This window comes from Callorhinchus milii, unplaced genomic scaffold (genome assembly GCF_018977255.1).
Source record: "Callorhinchus milii isolate IMCB2004 unplaced genomic scaffold, IMCB_Cmil_1.0 Scaffold3, whole genome shotgun sequence".
NCBI classification, from domain to species: Eukaryota; Metazoa; Chordata; class Chondrichthyes; order Chimaeriformes; family Callorhinchidae; genus Callorhinchus; species Callorhinchus milii.
In genome coordinates this window covers 43,239,214-43,261,732 of record NW_024704744.1, presented here as the reverse complement: position 1 = coordinate 43,261,732, position 22,519 = coordinate 43,239,214, and the positions used below count along the sequence as shown (strand labels likewise).

Genomic DNA, 22,519 nt, shown 5'->3' with positions numbered 1-22,519 from the left:
AGCAGCTTCCTCCTTGTTATTGGAGGAGGAGGAGGAGGGAAGGGGGACGGGGGAGGAGAGGAGGGGGGGAGGAGGGAAGGGGGGAGGGAGAGGAGGAGGAGGGAAGGGGGAGGGGGAGGAGAGGAGGAGGGGGGAGGAGGGAAGGGGGGGAGGGGAGAGGAGGAGGAGGGAAGGGGGGGGAGGGGAGAGGAGGAGGAGGGAAGGGGGGGGGGAGGGGAGGGGGGGGAGAGGGGGAGGAGGGAAGGGGAGAGGGGGAGGAGAGGAGGAGGAGGGAAGGGGGAGGGGAGGGGTGTGGACTTTGACAGACGTACATTACACGGTTCACAGTACCACTGCCACGTCACAACTGCCCAAACATCCGCCTCTGACACACTTATTAGAGCAGCTTCAACAGGAGAGAGAGAGAGGGAGAGACCGGGGAGAGGCCGCTGTGAGGATGGCGGGGATGGAGGTCCAGTACAACCTGAGGAACCCTGGTGAGTGCTGCGGGGCCGCGGGGGCCGGGCCGGGGGGGGCTTGTGCCGGGCCGGGCCGGGGGGGCCGGGGGGGGTTGTGCCGGGTCGGGCCGGGGGGGGGTGTGCAGGGCCGGGGGGGCCGGGCCGGGGGGGTTGTGCCGGGCCGGGCGGGTCGGGCCGGGGGGCCGGGGGGGTGTGCCGGGCCGGGCCGGGGGGGTTGTGCCGGGCCGGGCCGGGCCGGGGGGGCCGGGGGGGTGTGCCGGGCCGGGCCGGGCCGGGGGGGGTGTGCCGGGGGGGTTGTGCAGGGCCGCGGGGTCCGCTCTCGGGGTCACAATCACTGTGATCGGCGGTGAGCGAGTGTAGGAGCCGGTGATCAGCGGCCCCAGGGCCGGGCTGCTTGTTCCTGCGGGCCCAGGATGGCCGGGCCGGGCCGGAGCCCAGCGCCAGGCCAGGGGGTGGGGGTGAAGGCCTGTAGCTCAGTGGTTAGAGCACTCGCTTTGCAAGCGAGAGACCTGAGTTCAATCCCAGGCAGAGGGCGAAACCTTGGGCAAGTTTCCTTACTCCACACAGAGCCTAATAATAATCCCTCCAAAAAACCCCAAACAATAATAAATTGGTCATTTTCAATCTACGACTGTTTGTGGGACATTGCTGTGCGCAATTGGCTGCCGCGTTCGCCCACAAATATACAGTCAATTCACTTTACAGTGTGTTCTGTGAAGCGCTTTGGGACGTCCTCCTGACGTGAAAAGCGCTATATCAAATGCAAGGATTATTATTATTATTATTAAGGCCAGGCCAGGCTGTGGGGGTGGGGGTGGGGTGAAGGCCAGGCCTGGGGGTGGGGGTGGGGGTGAAGGCCAGGCCAGGCTGTGGGGTGGGGGTGAAGGCCAGGCCAGGCTGTGGGGGTGGGGGTGAAGGCCAGGCCAGGGGGGGGGGGGGTGAAGGCCAGGCCAGGCTGTGGGGGTGGGGTGAAGGCCAGGCCAGGCTGTGGGGGTGGGGGTGAAGGCCAGGCCAGGCTGTGGGGTGGGGGTGAAGGCCAGGCCAGGCTGTGGGGTGGGGGTGGGGGTGAAGGCCAGGCCAGGGGGTGGGGGTGGGGGTGAAGGCCTGGCTGTGGGGGTGAAGGCCAGGCTCAGGCTGTGGGGGTGGGGGTGAAGGCCTGGCTGTGGGGGTGGGGGTGAAGGCCTGGCTCAGGCTGTGGGGGTGAAGGCCTGGCTCAGGCTGTGGGGGTGAAGGCCAGGCTCAGGCTGTGGGGGTGGGGGTGAAGGCCTGGCTCAGGCTGTGTGTCCCCCTCCCCCCTCACTGCTGACCCCCAGCCCCCAGCTCGGGTGCTGACCCCTGACTGTCCAGTGCACTGGGGCGGTCCTCCTGACGTGACGTGAGAGTCAGTTGTTGTTGTTGGCCTGTGGTTGGGGTCCGGGGGTCCGCGGAGTATCATTCGCTGTCCCTCTCACAAACACGGCCCATCTTCATCCCTGACCCTGGGCGGCGAGCGTCAGCCACCGTGGGGTCGTGACGGAGCCGAGCAGCTTCCCCTGTCAGCATGTGCTCACAAGATGGGCTCGGGTGAAGAAGGCCATTTTGGCTCATCTGATCTCATCCCTCCCCCTCCCCCCCCCTCCAGGACACCCGCCCTACTATCCTCCCGCGGAAGCTTTAATCGCCAGCGTCGGAGGTGACATGAGCGCGGAAGGAGGCAGTGTTTCAGAGGTGGCAGAAGGCAGTCTTTTAACAGTGGAGTTGAGGAGTCCTGTAGCTCAGTGGTTAGAGCAAGCGAGAGACCTGTGTCCGATTCCCGCCAGCGCGAAACCTCGGGCAAGTTTCCTTACTCCACACGCCTGATGGTAACCCCTCAAGAAAAAAAATAAATAAATTGGTCACTCAATCCACGACTGCTTGTGGGACGCTGCTGTGCGCAATTGGCTGCTACGTTTCGCCCACAAATATACGGTCACTTCACTTTACAGTATATTCTGTGAAGCGCTCTGAGACGTCTAGAAGACGTGAAAAGCGCTATATCAAATGCAAGGATTATTATTATAACACTAACGTACCAATGTTAGAAATCCATATTAGGTCAGATCAGTTATCTCAAAAAGCAAACTAGTGTTTTGACCTTTCAGCAGAGCTCTGCTTTCAATTATTGGTGAAATAATTGAAAGTTAGTGTAAAACATTAATAATTTGTAGAGTTTTCATTTCAAATTGAAACTGGAATTATAATAATAATCTTTACATTTATATAGGGCCTTTCAAGTTAGGGGGACGTCTTAAAGCTCACGGGATATACTGTAAAGTGGAGTGACTGTTTTGTAGGTGAATGCAGTAGTAAAGTTGTGCACAGCAGAATTCCAATTTTATTTGCAGGATACTGTGAGAAACTCCTCTTTTCCAATAGTGCTATGGAGACTTTAACATACATGTTCAAAGAGTACACCTGAATAAGCAAACAGGATCTAGGTTTAATGTTTCATCCAAAGCACAGCACGTCCATCAAATGCAACACCCCCCCACCCCCCAACAGACTTGTGATACTACCTCCAGAATTTTTTGTTTTGAAAATTAAATCTATTTAAGCAGCTCTAGGACAACGCTGGTCTGATTCCATGAAATAACTGAAGAAAAGGTAACTTAACAGTGTAAAAATTTCTCGGTGGTCCAGGTTATTATTGTTGGAAAACTGGCTATATTCTCTGTTCTTAATTCTGTTATATAGTAACTAGGATTTGACATTAGTTAGTCACGTTTAGATTTGCAAGTACAGACTTACTTTACTCAGACTTTGCCTTGGGCTGGAGTGTTTTGGAACTTCAAAGTGCTGGCTCCAAATTGCTTTACTATTGGCATTAAATTGTTACTGGTAGAGTAACTGCAGCCTAATTCTGTCACTATTATGGTGGAAAGTATCTGCAGGAGTAGAGGTTATATGTTGAGTTATATTGGTGTATTATAGCAAGACGGCTCATAAATTTTTAATTTTACTGTGATTACATGGTAATTGCTCAATAATTCAGCCTGGACATTTCCTGGGCAAAACAGACATGCAGCTTGAGTATTTCAGTAATTGTAGCACTTAAGCTGCATGTCTTTTTTGACGAGCAAACAAAGAATCTGACTTAATATTTCTTTAAAGGTTTGAAAAGGTAGCTTAGATAATAATGGTCCTTGCATTTGATATAGCACCTTATCACGTCTTTGAGACGCTTCACACAATATACTGTAAAGTGGATTGATTGTATATTTTGTGGGTGAAACGTTGCAGCTAATTGCACTCAGATAGATAGGTAAATAGATAGGTCCATCCCCTTTTCATTTTTTAAAGTGAATTGAGTCTTTTTTAAAAAGATAAAGTTACTCGACAGTTAAAACATTTGTTCATAGCAGCCCATAGGTTTTTTTTAATGGCATTTTGTTACTAGAAAAATAAATTTGCTTCCTCATTGAACGCTCTGAGGGAACTGCGAAAGCTAAATTAAGTGTACGCTCCCTTATTCACTCAAATAAATCATGACTTTGTTGCAGTGGCTAAGAAAATCCTAGTGGAAGTCTTCCTAATGCTGACAGCTGACTAGTCTGAGCAGATTGTATTTTTTTTTAAGTTCTTCTAAATGTTCAAGCTAAGTTGATTCCTTTGAGTGCTACGAGTGAATAAGGGAGCTCTAGTGCTGCTCAGCTTGCTGATGGGATAGCTTGTTTAGTAAACCATTTTGGTTGACACCCGGCTCTTATCAATCTGGGCCGAATAGTATCCAGAATTGGGAAGCATGGGGTATCCCTCCATAGAGAGAGTGCGCAATCCATTCCAGACACAGAGCACTTTCCATGTATAGTGGTCTTGTTTATTTGAGAAAATTCCATGTTTATGAAAAGGCTGTGGTATTAAGGTAGGTATCATGTCATTTAATATTCACACAGTGAGAACCAGCCAGGATTGAAATTATATAAGAAAAATGTTTTATTAATAAGGCTGTAAGAAAATGGAGATTGTATTGCGGACCTCGACTTTTAATACACATCCCAACTTTTTATAGTTGCTGCAAGTTTTAATGACTATCGTGAGACAGGTGGCTGCTTCAATGTGAGACAGATGGATGGTCCCATGGGAGTCACCTAAATACTAGAACTTGAGCCAGAACCACAACTTTAACACACTGTGGTTGCAACATTTGGACCAAAAATCATGACTTTGTTGCAGTCTTACTTTTCAACAGATTCATTTCTGTTTTTTTGTTTTAAAAATGCCTTATTCCACAATTTTGGATGACCTGTGGGGATTAATTTGTGATGAGGCTGGTTTCAGTTCTATTTAATTAAGTTTGCGAGATTATACATGAAGACTCCTAATGGTCTGGAATTCTCCTTCGCTACTTTGTAAAATGTAAACTTTCCACTTAACCGTTGTGTTTTTAATTGTAAAGTGGGAAGAGAGAAAAAATATATTGAGGGAAATATCAGCTCTAAGTTTCATTGTTTAGGGAGAATGTTTATAATAATAATCCTTGAATTTATAAAACATCGAAACAGACATGAAAGTTACTCATGGCTTGTTTTCAACAATATTTGTTGTAGATTGTAAAGTGAATGTATTGCTACTGCATTTGATCCTCAAGTAGAAGATTTCCAGTAGGTACACAGCATAAGTACGATCAAATTTTGAAGACTTTTTGAGGACGGTTTGCATTTTTTAAACAAGTGTTGGGTTCACCACTTGGGGGCATTGTTCCATATCAGTATGCAAATTGCTATGTGTATCAATTACAGTACTTGTTTCTTTCTTCCTTGTGATTGATAAAGCACTCTTGTGACACTACCCACTTCAGAAATGCAAATCTTGAGTCTAGTAGGAATCCAATGACTCCGATTATGTACCAAGAAAAAAAAACCTGCATGTTTATAGGACCTTGTATTATGTCAATGCTAAGACACTTCACAGTAATTGAAAAGATATTTATAAATTGCATTAAATGTTATTTTCTTTCCAGTTCTTTCAAACTCCACAGGGGTGTAATTTGAACTGTGGTTGATATCCTGCCAATTGCTTTTCTCCCCCCTTTCCTCCAGCTTAAAAATAAACTATTTACAATTTTGTTTTGTATTTCTCCCTGATTCGGAGACCTTGAGGTCAATTGTAATTTCCCATTGTTGTCCTATTGAAATATCCACAATAAATAAATCTGAGACTAGAAACCAAACCTGGGACTTTCCTGGTCTATCTGGCACCAGACCATTTACCTACTAAATCATTGGGCAGTCTCGTACTCTTGCACAATTTCCTAATGGTTTCCTAATGGGTAGGGGCTGGAGTAGACATGAGAATGGACACGATGAACCAATGAAGAATGCTGGCGGATCAGATAAGACTATTTTTCTGACTTTTTGAAAATCTATTGGTTGTTACTGACCAGGGTATCTTATTTAAAACGGGTAACATATAACCACACTCCATGTAGATGTGATTTCTACCCCACCCTCCCCTGAACCATAACTCCTTGTAATGGCCTCTGGGCTATCAACCTTGCAAGCAGAATCCATGTCCATTGCAATCTTTAAACCTGTATTTATGCTATCTGGCTTTTTGCCTGAGGGGCTTAATGATTACCCTGTACTGATTGTCCAGCGTACTGGATTTGATGTGGTTGTGTACCATGCTCCCCTTTCAAAAGAGTTAGATATTACCTAACAGACTAATCGCGTGTCTAACCTCCTGCTGTACAGAGTGACACTGAGCTGAAGTCACTCTTTGGCATGGACATTGAGCATTCATTCTTCAATAAGACCAAGCTCTATAATTCCTTGCAACTCTGCATGTCACTACTTTTTCTTCCATCTCCCACGCTCCCCCCACCACTACTCCTCTCAGACCTCATCACTGTTTCCTGTTGATAAACTTTCAATCCAGCAACTTTATTTGCAGTTAATTCTATGGAGCTTTAACCTTTTTTTTCAAAAAAAATGATTATATTCAAATGTCCTCTACAAATTAAAGTAAATTATATCCTATATAGAACTTAAGTTAAAGAACATGATCCCTCCACCCAGTGAATTTGTTTGCATTTGCCAGTGAAGGTTCCCTACAGGTAGGGAAGATTGGTGGGTTATTTACACCTAAACTAATTTATTATATGGTGCATCTGGGGTGTTTTTGCACAGTAATTGGTGCATTTATATGCCAGCAGAACCAGTTTAAATAGTCAGTTTACACTCCCTAGTCTCTAGAATTCCCTCCATCTCCTAACCTCCATTGGTTCTAAATCCTACCAAAAACTAAACTCATTACTGCATCTATGGTCATTTCTCCCTGTGCCCCCCCCCCCCCCCCCCCCCGCGCTCTGGTCTGATCTTGGCTTTGTAAAACACACCATGAAGTTATTCTAAATTAAGGGTGCAATCCTGACTAATTTTCAGAAAAGGGAACATCTGTACAATTGTAAAACATTTCATTGCTGGGCTCATGCAACCTCTGTTAACCACTTTCATATAATTTTATTCTGTGATTAAGGAAGCCAAGATCATATTAAATAATATTTCCACTAGTCTAAATAACTGCTTTATTTTATTGGTGCATAAATGTAAGTTATTATATTTTAGGTCTCCCAACACTTCCCAATATAACCCTGCCAATAGATTGACCTCACTGAAGAAGGACCCATGTTTTCATGGAAATATTATTTATTATTATTTTGTCTTTGCTTAATCACAGAATAAAATTATATAAAAGTGGTTAACAAAGGTTACAGGAGTTCAGCACTGAAATGTTTTAACAAATGCACAGATGTTCCCTTTTCTGAAAATTGCTCGGAATCATGTCCGTTTGGTCTGAAATAAAAGTAATTAAGTGTGTCTGGTAATGCTCTTCTTATGTAATTTCCATATCAGAGATTAACTAGATCTAAATTGTAGAGAAATTAAGATTGCTTTTTAAGGCATGTACAGTGTTCTCTTAATGGAGTCATTGGTCGATGTACTTTTCGCAGTGAGTATGATCTGGTAAACCATTTTCATAAGAGGCAAGGAGTGCAAAAAGCAATTAAGTAAACATCACTTTTGCAGGCAAACATCTGCTGTATTCTGGTTCAAGCACAGAAAAATGCAGTTACTGTAAAATATTAAATGAATGGCATCATCTCAGCCAAAATTAGATCCTTCATAACTGAGTGAAGTTATGGAACCATGACAGATTATGTAGAATATATTTACATGTATTTTCCTGTTGCGATATGGAATTGTTAGGAATATTTTGATGTCCGATACCTTTGAAATAAATATGGTAATAGAGGAAATATTTCATTATTGCTTTAACAAACGACTGGAGTATGCATTTGACTCGACTCAGAATGTTTTTTTATCTGGGTAGCCACTAATCTCTGAAGAGAGGGGAATGTTTCTTATATCATGTTAAGCACCCAATGCTGTATCCATCTTGAAGTGATTTTTAAATATAAAGATATCTTCTTTCTTGTAGTGTACACTGGGAGAACTGGAGGTAACTTAGGTACAAGTCAGCACTATAGTTTAATTATGGGTCAAGGCCCAGTAGACCAAGGCTTGTTTTTTTCTAATATTCTCTGAACCTGAACTTAAGTTGCTGTGTTAGAAAACTTTAAGGTTTCAAACAGATTTTAATTGTAGTTTGATTCTGTTTTTGGTGCATTTTATGTTGATTGTGGCATTAGCAATCTTCTCATTTCCTCCTGTAATGTAACCCCTATTAATAATCCCTCCAAAACTAAAAACAATAATAAAAAATTGGTCATTTTCAATCTACGACTGTTTGTGGGACATTGCTGTGCGCAATTGGCTGCCGCGTTCGCCTACAAATATACAGTCAATTCACTTTACAGTATATTCTGTGAAGCGCTTTGGGATGTCCTCCCGACGTGAAAAGCGCTATATCAAATGCAAGGATTATTATTATTATAAGGCAGATTAAATGATTTTTTTACATGTATTTTCATTTGGTGGAAAAATCTCTTGAAGGACTAAAAACGATACTGGTTGTGTAAATGAAGAGTAATATGATCCAGGATACAGTATTTTTGTTCAGATTTTGAATATTGGCACAATGAAGATGCTATTTTATTCAAGAGAATATTGCATAATGGAAAACAATACCTGTTGAGTAAATACAGCTTAATACAATCCAGGATACTTTCTGTTCAGATTTGATATAATAGTGAAAGCATTTAATTCCAGAGAGTATTGCAGAACCATTATGAAATTGCAGTTATTTTCCAATTCATAATATCCAGCCAGACCTGAATACTGGTGTTCTCAGGTTATCTCAGTTAACCATAGTATTCAGATAACCTGTAAACTGTTAGTGCCTCTTAATCTGTTTTATACTTTATTTCCTTTCTTGGTCTTAAATATTTTGTTCCTTTTGGAGTGTTTCCTGCTTTTAAAATCAGTTTGTTTTGAATTCTGATACATAAATTCAGAAATTGTCTAAAAATCCGAATTTAGAGTTGAGGTAAGAGAAATGCATGTAGAGTCAACAAGTTATGGGCTCATGCCCCACATTGGGACTTTGAGTTTGTATTCCAGGCTGACTCTCCAAGCAGGTTGAGGAGAGCTGGGTTTTCAGAGGTGCTGTCCTTTGGTTGAGATGTTAAACTGAGTTCCTGTCTAACTGTTTAGAGAAACTTTAAAGATCCTATGTCACTACGCAACAAGATTAAAGTTAGTCATTCACTTCTTGGCTGGTTGTGGAATATTGTGCACAAATTGGATGCCTTATACAGTCACTCACTACAGAAAAACATATCCTTTGAAATATGTTGACGTTATAGGGGCTATAACAAATACAGGGATTACTATTATTCGTCTACCCAACATCATAATTTCAAACTTTTTTAAATTTAAAAAAAAAAACTTTTTTTCAAAACAGCTGTCAAACGTTTAATGAAAGAAGCACAAGAACTAAAGGATCCGACAGAACAATACCATGCACAGCCTTTGGAGGTAAGAAGCAAAAGTTAATATCAATAATAAATAAGAACGTTTGACACGTTTGGTTGGGGGATGGGGGAAAACAAGTCCAATGTGACTCACACCTTTGCTAACTGATAGAATACAGGTGGATCTCATTATAACACAGTTTGGGATTTCTGAAATGGGACCTTGCAGTTATAACAATTAAGTTATATTTGAGGCTATATTTAATTTAATTTATATTTAATCTGAGAAAGCTGTATTGCATTGCTTCATTAATTAAAAATAGTGTGCGGAAAGGATTAGTATATTGTACAGTTTGCACTTTATCTTGTGGTTAAATTATAATTATTTCAAAAATGCTAAGGTGGTTTGTCTTTTGTCTCATTATTGCTGAATCTGAAGACATAACCTTACTGCACATTTCAGTAGTATTTTGTTTGGAGATTGTATAGTGTAAAAATGTAGTGTTTTGTTCAGAGGCATTTATTGGATAGACTATTGCCAAGCTCTGTCTGTGTCTGGGTGCACTGTAACAAAGCACTTTGGGAAGTCCTGTCATTGTGAAGGGCACTATATAAATACATTTGATTGTATTATAACTTCCTCATTTATAAATTTTAAAGGCTGTTAGAAGAGAACAAAACAGTCAGGCTTCCCTTCATGCATGAGCATTTTAACCTCTACATATATGAAAAGCTACTTTAGTTTGGAAACTCCTAAACTTGGTGTGTCTACGTTTGTCAGATATCCAGCCGATCCAAAAAAAACTTAATTTTTTTTCAGGATAATCTCTTTGAATGGCATTTCACAGTTCGGGGTCCACCAGACTCTGATTTTGATGGTGGAGTGTACCATGGCCGAATTGTGCTTCCTCCAGAGTATCCCATGAAGCCACCCAGCATCATTCTCCTCACGGTAAGAGATTATTCTCTTAAACTGAAATTATAAATTTGCAACAGCCTACAAGATGCAGGCCATATCCATACAGAGAAATAGAATAGTTAGATAATCTATATTTGCCTTATTTATTTTGTACGTTCTCATGGGTTAAAATGGGAAATGTACTTTGGATAGGGTGAGATTGGCATGGATAGCATTGGTTTGAGGTACACTTTAATAGTATCCAAATAAAGTCCATTGGAATAATTTCCTGAAAGAATACTTACAGGAGAGATGGTTCATTCAGATATAAGTTTGTAATTCAGCTAGAGATGAAGCTGTACTTTGTTTTTATTTGTAGTGGAGTAGAGATAAAGGGATGTTAATAGTCTTTGCCCATTCGTTGGTAAATCCAGCAAATTGTTGTCATTATATTTCCTTGACCTGTACTGGAGGTGCTCTGTCTAATACAGCTGGTACCACCAAGTTAAATATTGTAAACTGCTTTCCTCTTAGTCTCTGAGAAGCATTTTCCTTATTGGTCTTTATATAATAGTCCCCACACTAATAGTTCCTACTCTCTTCACCAATGGTTGAATGTTAAGTAGTAAAGCTTGTGTTTCGGCTGAGTTCTGGGGAATATGATTTATTTTGTCCAGTGGTTGTGAGGAAAAAGCTTAATGTGCAAAGTTGTTGGAAAAGCTAATTGTATTTATCTTGATTTTACTCTGAGTTAATGCTGGGAAATGAAATGTACAATACAATTCAATTTATACAGAACCTTTCATGTTTGGAAGACATGAAAAGGCCCTGTATAAAGGAAAGCGCATTCACAGAGCTGCCTGAACATTCAAGTTGGGCTGGAAGCTGAAACGAGTGATCATCTTAAATATGAGCGGTTGGAAGGAGTGATTTGGAAGAACTCGGTGATATAATTCAAGTGCGCTGGACCAGAATGGCTGAAATCGCCTGCCGCTGATCGAAGGGTGGGAAATAAAACTACTAGTGCTCTCTGAGCAAAGGGAGGCCTCCTTAGAGGCATTTAAAATTATGAAAGGATTTGATGAGGAAATGTTAAGTTTGTTTCCATTTGTTGGCGAGTCCAAAACAAAATGTAATAAAGCTAGTAGCCGATCTAAAAGGGAGTTTATAGGTATCTCTTTATGTAGTTTGTGATGAAAATGTGGAACTCAAGATTGTGGTTGAAGCAAAAAACATCAACGTATTTAAGAGGAAACAATGCAGAGAGAGAGGGGTGGTGGGGGAGGAGGGAATAGAGGAGTTTAGGAGGGGTGGAGGCTCATGTGGGGTATAAAAATCAGGGCTGAATGACTTATTTGAGTGCTGTAATGTTCTGTGTAATTTTCTGAACTCGGTAATCTGCAAAAAAAATTAAATATTGCAGTGGTTTGAAGTTTGTTTTTTCTGTTTCAGCAAAATGGAAGATTTGAGGTAGGAAAAAAGATCTGTTTGAGCATCTCAGGGCATCATCCTGAAACCTGGCAACCATCCTGGAGCAGTGAGTCATCCACTCAATCTTGAATCTATTCATCATTCTGCAGTGTCAGCCTGACCTCGGGGTAGCACTCTTGCCTTTGAGTCAGAAGGTTGTGGGTTCAAGCCCCATGTCAGGATTTGAATTTGCATATACTAAGCTGACATGCCAAAGCAGTGCTGGGGGTCTGTCCTTCGGATGAGACATTAATCCAAGGTCCTGTCAGCCTGTTCAGGTGGATGTTAAAGATCCCATGGCACTATTCGAAAAGAGAAGGGAGTTTCTCTTGGTGTTCTGGCCAACAATCTTCCAAATAGAATTGGTCATTCATTTCAGTTGTGGAATTATTTGTGGGACTTTGCTGTGTGCAAATTGGCTGCTGGGTTTCACCCACAAATACAGTCTCTGCACTTCACAGTAAATCAAAAGGCACTACAGTATGTCAAAATACCAGTATTAGTATTCTGTTGTATTATTAATAGTAGCTGAAACATTATTCATCAGAAATGTATCTTTTTGACTGGTGCAGAAATAGAAAAGCAGTGGATCACAGTTCCTCCATTTTGCTACAGTGGTAGAATAAATAATAAAAGATAATAAATAATCTGGGAATTTAATGTAGTTCTATTCATGTGAGGAGTTTACCTCAAAACATTATTTGCTGTTAACTTTCCATAATTTTAGCCATGCCATTGTGGGGAGCTTCTGATCAGCTGGTAAATGCTTTCTCCCTTCCCACTCCTTAGGAATTGAGGGAAAGCGAAAGTCCAGTTGTTCTTGTATACCATGTGCCTGGTTAGCGAGTATATTGGCAAATCACTTTCTTTAGTTGAGGTATGTTATAGTATAAGACACGGAGACAAAGAGAGAGAAGTGTGAAGAAAATAAAGCATATTTTAAAGACTGTTAAATTGGAATTATGTACTTTTTTTCTCCTAGTACGAACTGCATTATTAGCTATAATCGGTTTCATGCCAACTAAAGGTGAAGGAGCCATTGGTTCCTTGGATTACACTCCTGAAGAGAGAAAAGCACTAGCCAAAAAGTAAGAAGTTTTGTCTGTGTTCATATAACTAAGAATTGGTCTCATGTTATACTGATTGAATTTATTTTCTAGCAACTACACGATTAACACTCCTATACATTTTTTTGCTTTTATTGACCGTGATAACTATTGGCAGCTGATTCCAGCACAACCTTATTTATAATACAGCAATGTTGCTGAAGGCATGTCTGTGATCAGTGGAATCGATATAAACCAACCCCAGGATAACATCTTTAAACTGTTTTGTTCTATATATCTTGATGCTTTTAAGCAGCTGGAATGTTTTAACTATTCTGTCTTGCCAGCTAGATTGCTTACAATTGCTTTTTTTCTGGACCTGTATTTTCCCATGTTTCTCTAAAGGTGGGAAGAGAAAACCTGCTTTGAAAAACATAGTGACTATTAATATTTAAAGTGTGTGTCCTGTGGGTTCACAGCTGCTGTAAGTGCAGCTTTCTGTGCAGCGAGCAGGAAGCTGGCAAATCAGCTGCAACTGCTCTTGCAAGTGTTTCTAGACCGTCCTTCTGCACCAGTGGTGACATCAGTAACAACCATGAAGCCGGACAGAAGGCCATCTTTTGGTTGTGTGGGCCCATTATAACAAGATGATGCAGAAATCCCTAGCATCCCATTTCCAACGAGCCTCAACTTTCAAAATCTTATCAAATTACACACCCAAAGAGAGAAAATCTAGTTGCTATCCTCTGAGACAAATATGGTATGTTCCAGCATGGATTATACATACCATCTACTCATGGATAAAATACTAATTCTACTCTGGAGAGCAGCCATGTTTTTCTAATGGATTTTTTAAAATATAAAATGCTTGCTGTAAATATGGATATTGCTCAATTTGTTAGTATGGCATGTTACTTAGAAATGCTACAACAATAGAGGAAAAAAAGAAAACTGAACAAGCAAAAATAATACAACAATAAAATTACATTTGTATAGCGCCTTTCACGTTGGGAGGATGTCCCAAGGCGCTGGACAGACAGAGTTACAGACCTGAGCTGAGGATCGGGGTGGGGGAGGGCAGGGGGAAGCAGAGAGATCGAAAGCAGTGGGAAAGTGTGGGAGAGGACACGGGCTACAGAGTTCTGGATGATCTGCATCCTGTGGAGGGAGGAGTTGGGGAGGCCGACAAGCAGTGAATTTGCATAGTCGAGCGTTGATGTAATGAAGGCGTGTATGAGGGTTTTGGTGGGAGGCAGTGGCGGAGCCGGGCGACGTTGCGGAGGTGGGGGAAGGCAGAGCGGGTCATGGCGCAGATGTGGGGTAGAAAGGATAGTTGAAGGTCAAACAATCCGCCAAGGTTCCAGACTGGCTTAGTAAGGTGGAGTGTGCAACCACGGGTGGTGATGCTGTCAGTGCCTGAGGTGTGGAGGCGCTGACCGGAGCCAATCAGGAGAGCCTCGGTCTTACTGAAGAAAGTTAGCTCTGTAGAAAGTTAGCTCTCATCCAGGACTTGATATTCTGTCAGCACAGCAGTGGTCTTGGAGTCAAGGGTGGAGGTAGAGTTGGGTGTTATCCGCATACATGTGGAAGTTGACCCCATGTCTGCGGATGATGTCCCCAAGAGGGAGCATATAGATATTGAAGAGGAGGGGACCAAGGACAGAGCCCTGAGGAACGTTGCACAAGACGGTCTGGGGCTAGAGGAGAAGCCGTTTGAGGAGGTGAAGTGCAGGCGGTGTGAGAGGTACGATCTGAACCAAATGTCCGTAGTAACTACCCTTTACAATATATCTTGTGAAGAGCTTTGAAAAATCCAGCTGACGTGAAAAGCACAATATCAAATGCTAGGATTATAGAAAGTCAAATGTATTTAAAAACTTGATTGTGTTTTATTAGTGAAGGATTAGCTGAATAATCTATGTAGTTTTATTACTGTAATACGTTTTTGCTATCACAGTATCTATCCTTCAGATGAGACATTACACTGAGGCCCCATTTGCATGTCTGGTGGATGTTAAAGATACTGTGGTGCTGTTCACAGAGGAGGAAGTTTCTCTTGGTATTTTGGCCAACAATCACAAATAAAATTGGTGATTTGTTTCATGGCTGTTTGTGGGACACTGCTATGTGCAAATTGGCTGCCAGGTTCACCTACAAATACAGCCACTGCACTTTACAGTATATCCTGTGAAGCACTTTGAGACTTACTCCTGAAGTGAAAGGTGCTAAACCAAGTATTATGATGATATCGCAGGCTGCTTGATATTTCCTGGAGCTGACACTATTCCTAAGGTATTCCTGAAATGTCTTCCTTGCATCCTTGATTGGAATCCTTAACACTGAATACTGAAATCTTTACGACAACTTTTTTATTTTTACAAATTAGGTCACAAGACTTTAACTGTGAAACCTGTGGCTCTAATGTGAAGCTAGCCTTGCTTCCAAGTACAACAGCCAGCATTCCAAGCCAGGCTGACAAGGAGGCCAAAGAATTAGCTAAACGGATCAATTTTAAGGTATTTGGTTTGTTTAGATTTTGTTAAATACGTAAGTGAATGTATTATGTATATTCCAGAATGCATCCCAAACTGAGTTTATCCATACTACTTTAACTATATTATTCGATTGTTTCCATTAGAGAATGGTAAGGGGATTCAACCTAGCAGATTAATATCTGTGTGCTATATGATAGATCTAGACAACTCCCCAAATTAAAACATTTAGTCCAGGCATATTATTGAATATTTTAATGAAAGAGACAGTGTGGCAAATTGATGTTTTAGCATTTTCAAAACTTGAACGTTGCTATTGTCCTTGTGGTTATGTTTTAGTGCCTGTTTCATTATACAGAATTTTGTAGCAAACAAAGGAATTCTCTTCCTCCAGCAACTGGGAGAGCTCTAGCTGCAGACTGAATGATGAACTTGGCTAATGAATAAAATCCAGGCCCAAGTGCAGTTCTACAGACTAATTGTAGCTTCACACAACGCTTAACAACTACAAAGGAAGCACTTTTAATTAAATGACTAAAACAGTGCAGTTTATTTAGAAATTGGGACCTGTTGTTTCACAGTGACTGTGTTTTATGTTTAATTTTCTTCTCAACCATAATAATGTGCTGGTCGGAAAATATTTATGAATCCTGATTCCAGTTTGTAATTTCTTTCAATAGGCAGAGACAAATTCTGCTGCTGCCCCTGTTCCTATTGCTGCTGCTGCTGAATCTGGTCCAGCACCAATACCTGAACCAAACATAAATCAAGATACTTCAGTGTCACAACATGCTCCAACCACTCAAACTACTCCAGAAGTTGAAGGGGCAACTGAGGTGTGTATAAGCTGATTTTTTTTCTTTATTTCTTGTGATATAACTGCAGTAAAGCTTAGAAAGACTCTCTTGTACATACAAATTCAGATCAGCTATATACTGAGCTACTTTAGGAAAGAGAATTCCCACAAATTGTGTGGGAATCATTACAAATCGACTACTAATGACCTCCCTTTTAAAAGTGTCTCTAATTAAATCATCATTGATATTCATGGCTAATGTGACAACTTTAGAATCAACAAAATGAGGTGCCACAGTGTATACCAACCCCATCACGACTCTCACTCTTAACACAATGCTGGGGAAGTGCGGCATTGTAGGAAGTGCAATCTTCCTTCAGATGAGATTTTAAACTGATGCATAGATTGTGTACATTTAACAAATGATTCTGAAATCGGTTGATTTGGATTTTTTTATGATTGATCTGCTGGTTCAAGTTAAATTTCCATGACACAATTTGAGGAAAGGGAATTTCTCCTGGTGTCCTGGCTTAACAATCCCCCAGATGAAATTAATCATTCACTTGATGTCTGTTTGTGGGACATTGCTGTGTGCAAATTGGCTGCAACATTTGCCTACAAGTCGCAGTAAAATTCTGTCACTCTTCTTGATATTGAAACCACATTTGCTTGTTTCTAGTTACATAATACTGATCCATAATGAAAGCCTATCTTGGAGCACAGCCAAATGATAGCTTTTGGGAGGGGAGTAGGGCGATTTAGCTTGAATTCGCAGATAAATTGTAGTTAAATCCAGGATAAGCTGTGGTGTTGCAGTGACGGAGACGGGGGATTGTTTTTGTAGAAAAAAATCCAGTGGTACGTTTGTCCATCTGCTGTTTGTGTTCAGAGAAAAAAGTAGAAAAGCTTGGTTGAATTTACAGTTTAAATCAGGAAATGTCCCCGAATTGTGTAACTTTACCAGGTTCCTATTATAATTGGTGAGATAACAAAGTAATTATTTTGCAGCAATAAGATTGAATAATGAGGGCTTTCCCCCTCGGAAACAAATGTTTTAGCTAATAGTTTTAGTAGATTGTGGTAAGACATCCAGACGTTAGAGTTAAGCTTTAATGATGTTATGAGAAATACTTATCTGTCTTTATCCCAGTTGTATGAGTTGACTAGGAAAAACCAAAGTGTAAATAGCTAAATGCAACAATGGTGCTTTAGGATGTAAATTGATTTTAAGATAGTCTCATTCATCTACAAATCCCTTCATGCCCTGGTACCTCCCTACTTTTCCGACTTATTTTCTCCCCACTTCACTACCTGCTGCCTCCTGCTCGTCCCTCGTGCCATTCACTCCACCCTCAGAGGCAGTGTTTTCAGCCATTATGCTTTGGAACTCTCCCTCAATCCCTCCACCTTACCTTCTCCTTCCCCTATTTTAGATCATGACAGAAGACCTTCCTCTTCGATCGTGCTTATAGTCATCTCCTCCCTCCCCCTGGCTCTGTGTCAGGCTCTGCCACTATTAAGCGCTCCGAGGCACTGACCCTCGTGTAGGGCATTATGTAAATACAAGTAGTTGGTGCAGTTCAGTGCATCTCAAATTGCATCTCATCCAAGGAACCTCTGTTATGTACCGTTGTCACACGAGAACTCTCTGTGTAAAACTGACTAAAATTATCAATTGAAGAGTAGTGGATAATTCTGCACTAACTCTGCTGAGGCATATTGAACCATGTGCAATGTTAAATATGGTGACTAACTAGCAGAGTGAGAGCTAAGATTGACGATCAGATTACTTACCTTGTATTTTTGGGATGTGACGAAAGTTTGCCAATGATAACCATTTATCTGTATAAATAAGCTTGCGGGTTGAGGGCAAAGAACTTGCATTCTGTTGATATTTTTAATCTATAAAAACATGACTCAAATTCTGAGTTTTTTTTAATGTATTTTGTTTCATTGCAGACCATTGCTGATAGCACTCGTACTACTACTCCGGAATCGTCCCAGAGCAGACCCAACAGTACTTCTCTCAGCCCAAGGCAACGACGTGCTCAGCAGCAGCTGCAACAAGCAAGGCGTCCAATTTCGCCACCGTACCCTCAAGTCCATCGGCCAGCAACTGCTAATCACATAGCGTCGACCGTCCTAATTGTTGTGCTCACATTAGCACTGGCTGCGCTCATTTTCCGGCGGATCTACATGGCTAATGAATACAGATTTGACTATGAATTATAACAATTGGTTGCTTTACATAGCCATAGACTGGGTTTAATATATCCGAGTATCATGTACTAGAGGGGTGTTTTAGATTTCCAGAGGCTTGCTCAAAATGGAAGGTAGAAAGTGTGCATAATTAACTAGCCTTGGGGATAATAAACAGAGCGCTTCACAGATCTTAAAACTCACAATGGAGCCTGTTGGAGATCAGTTCTGATCAAATTCCATGCCAATACTGAATGGAAACAAGCTATTTAATTATACTCCACAAGAGCCCCCGCCTCTCTTGTTCCACTCATCTATAATTCCTGTCAAGGCTGTGCTGTGCAAAAGGTCAGTCGTGCTGAGGGTGCTGAATTTCAGTTTGCTGAAAAGTTTCTGTGGACCACTGTAAAATTCATCAGATGCAACTTTCACCGCTTTGACCTGGCAGTGAGTGTTGTAATAGATTATGTGATTGGACATTACTTGGGTATGCAGTTAAATAACTTGCATTTTTGAATGCAGAGTGCGTGTCTCTCCATTGTCAGGCAAAATGCATAGCTGTTTAGAATCATATGGTACGGAAATTGGTCATTTTGTTATACTCCTCCCGAGCTCCCACCCCTCCTATTCCCCTCACCTATAAATTATCACCTCTTGTAACATTAGATTTATGCTGCATATGGGGATTTCATGGCAATACTTCAAATTAAATTGAAGACCAATATAGATCTAGTCAGCCAATTAACATAAAGTATGCACACAAAGAAAAGTTGCCTGTAGAGATAATATTGCCAAATATAGTTTTTGTAGAAAATCATTAACTTTAGTCCTCCTCTGCCAGTAGGTACTCCTACTTTCTCCATGACCAGGTCTTGTTGAATTTACATACCAAATTGAAAGCTTTCATACATAGAGGAGCTGAATTGTTACGATGTTAGATTGGGGAGGGTTCCAACTGGTCAATCAGCGCTAAGTGGCGTCTCGTGCATGCTCAATAAAAACAAGTGATATTTACCGCAATTTATAACGTTTGTATTTTTATTCTGAGATGCATCAGATATTTCTTCCATCAGGCTTTGTTTTCAATTGGATTAAATAATTACGTAGTTCTATCGCTCCTTCCTCTTTTTAATCATGCGTGTGAGTGCCACTCAGCAACAATTGATCAGTTGGATATCCCAGTGTTAAGTGATATGAAATGGGTGGAAAGGGAAATCATCAGGTCCTCTAAAAGTGAGTAGACAATACATGCATAACTGTTCTTTGAGTGATTTTTTTTCATCTTTTGGTAAAAGAGCAAGTAGCATTTGTCTTGCGGAGATTATTAAGAGGTTACTTACTTGTAGAACAATCTCTGTTAGTGAAAAGAAGCAGAAATACGAGCTTGCTGAAGTTGATATTTTGTGTACCTACCTGAGGTCTGATGCATATTGACTTAGGCATTGGGGGGCTGGCCACCATTGTGGGTGTATACATGATTACAAAATTGAATTTTTGATTCAAAGTTGTATGATGGGATCTTTTTGTTATGCAGATTGCTATGCAGATTTGATTTGTTTAAATTTTGCAAGTAAATGACTGGCTTCTCTTTATTTCCCCCCTCCATGCCTCCCCCCCCCCCCCTTCCATGCCCCCCCTATTAAATATAGGGCATGAGTTCATTATATAATTGATTGCATTTTACCATCAAGCAAGATGGATACTAGAATTTTACAAATAAGTTTCAAATATTAAATGAAACTATATTCATTCCACTCTTATTTGTGGATATTCACCACTTTTTGTTTCCTACAGAGCCAATTTTTCAGGGACCTTAAATACTTTATGTGTAAGAATCTAAGCAATGCCATATCACTTTAGGGGTAAGGGGACACATTTTATAATCTCATTCTGTGATGCTTAATTGTTCAAACCATGAGTTTTTGGTCAATAACCCACTGTATGATATCATTTTCCTTTGTAAGACGCATGTGCTATTTATTGACAGTCAGATTAATGTTTGCCTTGGATTTTGAAGACTAGGATTTATCTGCCTGGTATATTAGAAAGAAAAATTACATGTCATCAAATAATCTCAGATGTATTGCTACATGTGTGTTCTGTGTAATTTTAAGATGAAAATGTAAAGAGCATGGATTTACAAGTCTTCCTTTCTGCTAGAAGTACCCAACAATTGGAAAGACTGCCGAAGTGAGGGGAGTTTTAAATATCCTATATATACTCACTCCATCCAGGGAGATAAATGGGTGAAATATTTAGGGCTAATTAGGTCTAGTTATAATTTTTCAATGTCCTGTCATTTGTACAAATAAATAGCATTTATTTTTTCATATTGTATGTGGTAAATTGTTGCATATTTTATGGTTGAGATTTCTCCCTAGTCCTGGGTAGGTTTGAAGTGATGGCACCATAGCTGAAAGTGAGCTATATTGTGAAGGGTTGGTGCATGGTTATGAATATTTATAAAATGCCCTAAATTACATGGGATATTGATTGATACTCAAAGCACCTGAAAAATGTACTTGCTAAATGTATCTACAATATTCTTGTAGTGGAAGCTTCAGCTTTAGTGAAGGATACTGATTTATGTGGGAAATATAATTTTTAAGCATTGCAATCAACAAAACTTTACTTTCCTGGTGGGGAAAAAGTGAATCGCATTCACATTGGGTAGATTGGAATATTGAGAACCCTTTATTTCAGAAGAAATTGTTTCTGCTTTCCAACGTTTGTATCTTCAATGTTCAATCTACAAATAAATGTTGAAGCTCTAAGTTTATTACAATAAAATATAAAATGTTAAATATTTAATGGCCTGAAATGTTTTAATGCTCGTAATAAATGAGATGACTATAGTGCAAGCAATAGTTCTTGATATGTTCCAAATCGTTCTGATTACTTGATTACGGGTTGATCAAGGCTCGATTACGGGAACTTCCTCCTCATCGGCCTTCCCAACTCTTCCCTTCACAAGCTGCAGGTCATCCAAAACTCTGCAGCTCGTGTACTCTCACGCACCAGGCTCCGCGACCCTATCACTCCCACCCTTGCCCGACTCCACTGGCTCCCCATCCCCCAGAGGATCGAGTTCAAGATCCTCGGCCTCACCTTTAAGGCCATCCATGGCCTTGCCCCCTCCTACCTCTCTGACCTGCTGACTCCCTACCAACCTGCCCGCTCCCTCCGTTCATTGGGCTCCGGCTTGCTCCATGTCTCCCGCCCTACCGTCGGTGGTCGGGCTTTCAGCCTCTCTGCCCCCACACTCTGGAACTCCATCCCACGATCCCTTTGCCTCGCTTCCTCCCTTGCCTCCTTCAAGGCCGGTCTCAAGACCCTTTTCTTCGACCGTGTCTTTGGTCGCCCTCCCACCCCTCTACCCTCCCTCACCCCTACACCCCCCCTTCCCCATGCTCGGACCCCGACATCTGACTGTTCAGCGCTTTGGCACGTCCTCCCGACATGAAAGGCGCTCTATAAATGTAATTTTGTTGTTGATTGCGACAACTTTTTGACGTTTAGAAAATCTTACACATAGTAAGCTTTCTTACAGAAAATGCTCACATAATAATAATAATCCTTGCATTTGATATAGCGCTTGATCATGTCTTTGTGGCTTCTCAAAGCGCTTCACAGAATATACTGCAAAGTGAATTATATATTTTGTGGGGGAAACGCAGCTAATTGCACACAGCAGTGTCCCACAAACCTCTCATGGCTGAAGTGACCAGTTTATTGTTTTTTTGAAGGAATTATTATCCCTGGAAAAGTGATCCCCCAATCGACTTAACAATCGGGTTCCTACTTACTGCTTGCTAAACAGGCGTGTGGAGTAAGGAAACCTGCATTTCACCCTGTCGGGAATCAAACCCAGGTCACTCACTTGCGAGGCGAGTGCTCTTAACCGCTGAGCTACGGACTCCCAATAGGACATTGGCTGCTGTATTTGCCTACAACTAGTGTGCTTGTACTACAACTATTGTGTACAAGAAGTGTACACTTATCCTGTGAAGAGCTATGGGATGTTTCAACGATTTGCTATAAAATGCAAAGATTATTATAAAATGTTCTGTTTCTATTCCTCTATGCACTAGTATCACAAAAACAAAGTACCATTTTGATTTGAGGCTTATTACTTTAGAAACTGAAAGTTTTTTTTGTTATACACAAAGCTTGAATATCAATTTTTTTCCTTCCACATAACATTGAAGAGTATGTAATACAACTGTTCCGATATTCAAATAGGTAGTCACGCCTTATCTGATAGATG

At 41.3% G+C, this 22,519-nt stretch overlaps 1 protein-coding gene across 1 annotated transcript; it reads left to right on the top strand.

Annotated features, from left to right (window-relative positions):
* The first annotated feature begins 266 nt into the window (after positions 1-266).
* Positions 267-21,063, top strand: ube2j1 (ubiquitin-conjugating enzyme E2, J1). Its single transcript, XM_042333399.1, has 8 exons — positions 267-476; positions 9,342-9,415; positions 10,172-10,303; positions 11,702-11,786; positions 12,702-12,807; positions 15,152-15,281; positions 15,938-16,093; positions 18,013-21,063. The coding sequence occupies exons 1-8, from the start codon at positions 437-439 to the stop codon at positions 18,283-18,285; spliced, it is 996 nt and encodes a 331-aa protein (XP_042189333.1). The 5' UTR covers positions 267-436; the 3' UTR covers positions 18,286-21,063.
* The last annotated feature ends 1,456 nt before the right edge of the window (positions 21,064-22,519 follow it).